The sequence below is a fragment of the Pogoniulus pusillus genome, chromosome Z (assembly GCF_015220805.1).
Source record: "Pogoniulus pusillus isolate bPogPus1 chromosome Z, bPogPus1.pri, whole genome shotgun sequence".
NCBI classification, from domain to species: Eukaryota; Metazoa; Chordata; class Aves; order Piciformes; family Lybiidae; genus Pogoniulus; species Pogoniulus pusillus.
The window spans coordinates 64,370,105-64,378,344 of NC_087309.1; the positions used below are offsets into that span (position 1 = coordinate 64,370,105).

The 8,240-nt window shown below is 42.0% G+C and overlaps 1 protein-coding gene across 1 annotated transcript in view; it reads left to right on the forward strand.

Moving 5' to 3' along the window:
• Positions 1 to 6,804, forward strand: part of SH3GL2 (SH3 domain containing GRB2 like 2, endophilin A1) — a 111,258-nt gene extending 104,454 nt beyond the window's left edge. Inside the window, exon 9 of the mRNA XM_064140675.1 lies at positions 5,317 to 6,804. Within this exon, the coding sequence (XP_063996745.1) occupies positions 5,317 to 5,516 (200 nt within the window). The 3' untranslated portion in view covers positions 5,517 to 6,804. The remainder of the gene's footprint in view (positions 1 to 5,316) is intronic.
• The last annotated feature ends 1,436 nt before the right edge of the window (positions 6,805 to 8,240 follow it).

An 8,240-nucleotide genomic window follows, 5' to 3' on the forward strand; every position in this document is an offset into this window, starting at 1 on the left:
GTTTGAAGTTTTGCTACAATGTGGAAGTTCCATGCTTTCTTCTAAAGATTGCTTCCAACATAGTGAGGGGAAATGACAGTGTGGATAGTATAGGAGAGAGTTGTTTGCACTTCTGTTTCTTTTTGAAAGTGTATGCATCCAAAGTCAGGATAACAGAGATGAATCATCCACGGCTTTAAGTGTGCCTCAGTCAGAAATTTTCTTAGTTCTAGAACCTCAGTGAGGTGCTGCTGTACTAAATTCACCTTGAAGTACTGATCTTTACAAAGTAGGTGTTTAGAAAACCAAAAGAACAGCTGGAAGTTTTGTGTGAAAATGCGGAACCCTCCTCAACCCCCCAAAAAACTCCATAGATTTATCCTGCTCTTTAAAACCAGAGATTGCAACACAAAGATCCTGAAAATAAAAATCACTACGAAGAAAAACAAAACCATGAGAGTTATTTTCTTTGTGCAACTGGGAGCAGCACAAGCATGATTAAGCATTCATCTGTGCATATTTATCGTTTTAAAGAAGTGTTTATTTCATATCAGTACATTGTAAGAAACCCTTCTTATTTGTTTCCCATGGTAACAGCCAGGTGTCCCATGTTCAGATCAGAGCTGTCCTCTGTTCAGAACTGACCTCAGTTTTTGCAGTTTAGCTCGGTGACATTTTCTAGCACACTCCACCTTGCAAAACTGGATTTTTTTTCAACAGGACTTCAATCAGGAGTTCCTTCTTTCCAGTCACATCCTGATGTGAATGCTTGATGTTCTTCCAGATACAGTCAGCAGTACTGTCTCCATTTGGCACCTGAAACTGGAAAATGTCTTGCACTATATTGTAAACTCCTAGTGAGCTGCTTACTGTGGCATCAAAGAGGGGGACACAATGGAGGTTTCTTGTGCTTGATGAGCATAGCTTCAGGCTTGCATGCTAAGGCTTTCCTCATGCCACCAGCAAATTTCTTCTTCACTTCTTTTTTTGTTGTGCCATGAGCGTTTGTTTTAAGGCGGTGAAGACTGATGTGCCAATGCCTCTTCATTTGTATTGTCCTCTTCAGAGAGGAGTATTTAGCATTTTCTTCTCCCGGGGTTCTTCCTTTTGAAGTGTTTTTCACTTTAAGAGAAATGCCTTTTTTGAAAATTCTCGAGTGCATGTTTGTGTTGGTTTATTCCACGCTTCAGTTTTCTGTGGTCATTAGAGATTATTTGCTAAGTCTTCTAAATTTTAGCTGACAATGAAAACACCAAACCGGTGTTGTAAGGCTTGTGGTTACCAGCAGAGCACTCTTCATGACAAATAAAGCCAAACACACTGTGAGTGATATCTAAAGAAATGAAAGAAGGTTTCACTACAGAAATTATTAAATTAAATCTGGTAAAATTTATTCTATTGACAACTACAGAAATTGACTATTTTTGTCCTGAAATGACTCTGCATGGCATAGTGAGTAGTTAGAAGGAGTATGCAAAAAAGAGGCCAAATATTAAATTCATTCATCCTGAAGACAGTGTGCATGAAAAAAAGCTGAAATATGTATTCTTAGAAGTGCTGTTTTGGTGAAGTGGTATGTGTTGGTTTGTATTACTGGAAGTGCATGAACCTTTGCTGTGGAAAGGCAGTTAAAGATACAATTCCTAACTATTTAGTGCTGCTTAAATCCTAAATATTTTGATCAGTAACAATTTTGCCTTTGATAGGCTTGAAGCTATAGAGGCTTTTGCAAAGCGTAGGAATGTGGGGAATGGGAGGAATATTTATTGATTTCATGTAACACATGAATATCTAACTCAGGATTTATAATACATGTTAGTCATCCTAAAGGGTTTCTTTTCAGGTGTTCATGAACTAGGATATTAGAAAGCTTTCCATTTCAAACTTACTCCAAATGTGTCATGGTAACCCTGCAATCAAGCGTTTTGTGGGAATGGGGAGAGAAAGTATTTGGAAACCTCATACTAAAATTCAGAGGACTGGGAACATATACGGTGTATTACAGTATAGCTGTACCACTGAAGTTTCCAATTAAAGGAAAAACAGTTACATCTTTGCAGTTGTTTTAAACTACCCTTAACACTACTTACCAGAAGCAAATAGACAAACTTCTCCATTCTAGTAAAGATGGAAATACGTCAGGGATATTGCTTCACTTTTTGTGTTTTGTGAACAGATGCAAAAATAGATTCCAAAGTGATTTCAGCTATGCTTTTAGGTGTGGGCGTGACTGTATCTGGGTTCTTTTAGGATTCTCAAACATTTTCTAGTAGTCACTGTTAAGGAGGGGTTTGAATCTGGGTTAGGAGTGAATTGTAATGAGGCGGATATAAAAATTATTCACTAGTTTCTTAAATAGAGAAAGAAATTTTCCCCAAACTTACAATTAATAGACACAGATTCTGTGATGCAGTTGGTACAACTATTTTTTGCAGAATGTATGTATACAGTCAGATTAAATGATTTAGGAAAGGTTTTTAGAAAATATGTATAACTGGAGAGTCTTGCAGCACAAACTGCCACTTAAAGGTTAAGTGTAAGCTTTCACAAACTTGAGTAAAGAGAGTTAATTTACTCACTGGTTAAGAGTCTCAATATTTGTGATCCAGAAGCATAAATGAGGAAAAATGTAGTCGCAGCCACGTGGTGGACTTCCACCACAGCAGGGTGTTGCAGAGGGGTTATTCTGCTACCTACACCTATTTGGCAGAGGGGAGAAATTAATTGGGGAGAAATAATTTTATATAAAAATATCTATTTATTAAATTCAATATTCTGAACTCTCACCACCCCCAACCACTGTATAGTAATATTAACGTTTGGTACATGGTTATGAAAACAATTTAGGATAAAATATGTACAGGAATTTGTTATTTAACTAGCAAACATTCAAACTATAAACAGAGGAGTTTTCCCTGCGGCTTAATGCCGTTTGGGATCTTTATGTTATTTGCCCTGCAGAGCAGGCTGAAACTGGTTCTGCTCTACGGCAGAGGCAACGGATATTTACAGAGGTATTAAAGCTTTTACTCACAATCCTTATTAATTATTGATCACCCTCCAGGGCTGCGTCACAGCCTGTGCCTAGTGTCCAATTCTCCAGCGTCTCCGCCTGTGGACTCTGAGGCTGGAATCCTCCTGGCTTGAGGGGAAAAGATGAGTCTTCCCAGTTTGTGGAAAAATAGGTTTTCTCTGACCTTTGTTCTCCTGGTGAAGAGGCGATCTCTGCCTTTGATGCTGCTGGCTCCTTTGGATGCTGTGTCCAGGACTTCTCAGCTGGCAGGATTTGAGGAGCAGAAGAATATTGTGCTGTCTCTGGCACAGTTCTTCACAGCTAGCAGGCTGTGTGTGTGTGTGCAGAGAGTTCAAAGCCTGCTTCCTGGTTATCTCAGTGGCAGTGGCTTTTACCAGGCGATGATAGGCAGCAGGCATGCAAAGTGTGTGTGGCTGCTGGGAGTCTGAGCTCTGTAGGTAAATGCAATACAAGAACTGGTCCTGATAACATGATAGCGTGCAGATGTGCACAGCTGGCTGGAGGCTATAGGCTCCTTATATATCATAGAATCATAGAATCATAGAATCAACCAGGTTGGAAGAGACCTCCAAGATCATCGAGTCCAACCTATCACCCAGCCCTAGCCAGTCAACTAGACCATGTCACTGAGTGCCTCATCCAGTCTTTTCTTGAAGACCCCCAGGGACGGTGCCTCCACCACCTCCCTGGGCAGCCCATTCCAATGGGAAATCACTCTCTCTGTGAAAAACTTCTTCCATATATATATATATATATATATATATACACCATATATATATATATATATATATATATATATATATATATATGTGCAGGCTTAAATGAGCTCTGCATCTAAGGTAATCAGGCAGGTGAGCTGCAAATGAGGGTCAGAGCCTCTGAGCATTGGAGCTATGCAATGGTGTCTGAGCATGGGGGTCTGAGTGGCTGAGCACTGCAAGTGAGGGTCAGAGCACGCGTCTGAGCCGTGCAGGTGAGTCAGATCTGAGCCGAGCGCTGCAATGGGGTCTGAGCTGAGCATGTTGTTTACCTCTACACCCCTATTTATTGAATATGGGCCCTTTGGCCACTAGAATGACCAATCAGGGTGGCAGTTAGCCAAACCTTACCATAATAGGCAGAAGGCTCTTGCCTGGACTATCCCAAATATGGGGATCACATGGGTTTACCCCAGGGAGGCACGAGCTGGGTGTTTAGGGGCTTACACAACCTGTTTACAACCAGGGGTCCTGGCAGAAAAACATGTCCAGGCAAGGCAAGGCATAAATAAGCCTCTCTACAGGTCCTCCACGACACAGGGCTTTGCTGCTTGTTTAGCTCAGATTGAGCGTGTCATCGGAGAAGGCCCACAGACACAAGGCGAGTCTCTGTGGCTCTCGGGAAGTCATCAGGTGATCAGCCACCTGGGCAAAGCAAGATCCACGATCGGGTGCTATATATAGCAAAGAGTCGGCCCTTGGGCCAGAGCAGCAGCCGGCAGGTCCCAGTGTGGCAACTCATTGCTAGGCTGTTGCTATGTCGTTGCCTAGACTTGGACAGAGTCAGATGGACTTGGGTTGAGCTGAGCTCAGGCAGACAGCTGTAACCTTGCATGGGGCCAGCCATTTCAGTCCCTTGGCTCAGTGTGGGAGACAGGCAGGGTCAGAGCTGCTGGTCATAGGGAAAACAAGTCCCCAGCTACACACCTTGCAAAGTGTCATGACACACAGAGGCACATAAGGCAAATGGGTAGCAAACAAAACAAAAGCAGCAGCAGCAAACAAGTTTGCTGGGTGTTAAGCATTTTGATGAGCATCTTTGACCAACACTAACAGATAAAACCACTCCTAGAATCAATCCTGAATTATTTCTCCAAAAAAGGGAGATGCACAGGCCTAGGGGCTGTGACCTGTATTTAGCACAAAACAAAGCAAACTGCAAAACAAGGCCAAATAAGGTGTCTGTGATAGACTGAGAGGCGCCAAAGCTTTTGTCTGATTTCCCACTTCTTGCACCCAGGAAGAAGAAGCAGGAAGGGGAGCCAGGGTGGGTATTCACGTAGGTGTTTAGGGCATGTGATGGATACGTATCCTATGTATAATTTGGACCTTCGACCACAGTCACATAAGAAAACCAAAGGCTACCACAAGCTGACAGCTGTCTTCTAATAAAATTTAACATCAAAATTTGTTATTAAAAAACTGTCGTTACCAGCATATAAGTAATAATAGTATCAGCAAAGTCTGTAGTAGTTGCAGTGGTAAAAGGGAAAACATAACTTGAGTTTTTCAAGCAAATGGTTTCTTTGTGTTTCTTCTTTACAGGTTCTCATATGGATCAGCCATGCTGCCGAGCTCTGTATGACTTTGAACCAGAAAATGAAGGGGAGCTGGGATTTAAAGAGGGTGACATCATTACCCTCACTAACCAGATTGATGAAAACTGGTATGAGGGAATGCTTCATGGCCAGTCAGGTTTCTTCCCCATCAATTATGTTGATATTCTAGTTCCATTACCGAATTAGGTTGGCTGATCCACCACCTCTGGCCCAGATAGTTGTGTCAGTACCACTGCTTTCAGAATGCTGCTTCTTACACCTTTAAAGTGCAAACTGCAGTGGTTAGAGTTCTTGATTCCCACTGAGCATCTTTGATTTCTGTGTTGTCATACTACGTGGTGGTGATGCGTGGTATCTTCTGAGCCAGTATAGTGTGGGTTACTTTATTGGCTGTGCTGGCCTGGTGGTAACCAGAGCCATTAGTGAGATGAAGTTGGGAAGATGATAGCAAGCAAAGCAGCTGACTCATAGTGAGCTAACATAAAGTGAAGGTGGTATTAGGAAGATAATGCCTATCACCACCGTATTACTTTTTAGTCTTAGTTCTCTATATAAAGAGGGAAAAGTTCTTGCTGTTCCATCTTTCCCTTCCTAATGATACAATTCACACAGGTCTAATACTGACTAACAGTAGCTGTATCTTCCAGCCAAACTGGCTTGCTGTTCTCGCAGAACCAGTGTAAATTTAAATCCTCTGGTTTCTCAGAAAGTAAACAACTGCACTGTGTGTCCTGCTGCTCTCTGCTAACTTTTGTATTCTTAATTATTGTTAAAAAGCCTGTTTCCATCCAGAGGTAAACTAGAAACATAAAATGGGGATTCCTGTAGTAAAAACCTTAGATCACAAACCACCTGAACTTGCCCTTCAGGAACTTTGAGCATGCTCACCAAAATGCCAGTAAGAGGGCAAGATGGGGAATAAAACTGGCATTTGTTAAGTGTTTTTTGTTAAGTCTTGGCACAAAATCATGCTGCTTGAGCACCAGATATCCTTTGTAAACTCACTGAATGAGGAATACAATAACCAACCAAACATGACCCTCACTTCATTTATTTCTGTCTGCCATGTGTTCTTCGAACATCATTTGTGCATACTCTGCCCTCAATGAGGACTAAATAAAACTTAAATCTTTTTGTGTTGAGCAGTTAAAGACATGTGGCTTTATGCACAAAAGCATCTCCAATATGTTTAGTTGGTTCTCTTGTGTTCCTCCTTCCTGCATTTTGTGTGTACAGTGCTGTGTTTCCTGGCATTCTTTTGGTAATAGTTGCAGAAGTTCTGTTAGTTTAGTTATCCAGAGTTCTATTTATCTAAATTGTACAGACTCTATCAGAGGTTTAACATGCTGCTTTGAATGTGCCACTTCAATAATGGATGATGTGAAGTGAAGACAAATCCCTACTGCTTAATATATAAATTCTATTATGGAAAGTATTGATATTTCAAATAAATGCTGAGAGAATAGAATAATAATTCTTTGTTGCTTTCGAATTTGTTGTGCTAGCTTCAGCTAACAAGAATTTTTGTTTCAGAAGCATATTCCTTGTTTTCTGCAAATGTGAAAAATACTTTTATTTGTCATTATCACATTGCCTCAGTCAGTTAAAACTCATGTATGTAAGGGTCCTCATAAAGAGGATATACTGAACTGCTGTCATGATGACCAGCATGCAATCTTGTGGATACCAGCTGTTTTTCAGTAAAGAGTGCTGGTGTGCACAAGCTCCCTATTAAAACTTAAAGACATGGCAACTATCTTCTTTTTTTTTTAATTCAGTATGATGCAGCATCTTAGTTCGTTTTATATTCTCTGTTGTGCACATATTCTGGTGGGTTACGCTTGACAAAAAGCCAAACATTCACCCAGCTGCTTAATTACTGTTCCTCCTTGTGGGACAGTGTCCTGGGGTAGCCCAAAGTCCTTTCTTCTCCCTCCCCCTCTGCGGGCTTGAATGGGAGAAGAAGGCACAAAAACTGCTTTCCCACCCCACCCTGCGAGCTTGAAGGGAGAACAGCAAAAGGTGCCTTTCCGCATGCGGGCTGACCCGTGTGGAAGCCCATGCTGGAGTCGGGCTGGTGGTTGGCTGGGTTTTCATGCCCTGTATAAATTGTAAATGGACACTTTGTCTAGAAAAGCATAAATGGAGCAAGGGAGAAGGAAAAAAAGGGTTCCCGCTTTGAGAGTTCCGGTCTTGAGAGTTCCCTGTCTTGAAAAAGAGCTCCTGCTAGAGTGCCTGACAGGACAGGTTCCTGCTGTGACTGGGCCACCCCTGCTTCTGGATGGCTCCTGCCTTTTTGCACAGCTCTCGGTTTTACCTCATCCCTGCCTTTGGATGGTTCTCCTCACTTTTGCACCCTTCTGTGCAAATGTGCAGGCTTGGCAAGCCCCGAGATCCTTTGAGAAAGCCACCGGACCAAACCCTCTTGGACCATATCAGCAGCCAATTTCTTGGCTGCCTCCCAGACTGGGGGATGCTAGCAATTTTGGCTCTCCCCTGCCACTGTGAAAGCAGCATCATTCCATGATCGTCCCACTCGTGGAAGAAATGCTCAAGATATTTCTGAGTTTGGTGGCTCTGGCACTCACCTTGGATGTCTGCTGCATGGCCATACACTAATTGGATATTGCCTGCAGCAATAAAATTCTATTTTTATAATTCTTGACTCGGCTGCATTAATTCCCTGCCTCCACGATATTATGTCATAGTTGGCAGGATAGTTCCATAGTGGGATTTCTTCACAAAAAAGGACGCATAATCATAGGAGTTGATTTAATTTGGGCTCAGCAAGACTGCAAAAATTCAGCAAAAATCATAGAGAAATTTGCCAAGAATTCTGACTCTGTGATTTGTGAGCCCATAGCAGAATATTATGCTGTTGTGTTGGCCCTGCCTCCATGACAGACAGTA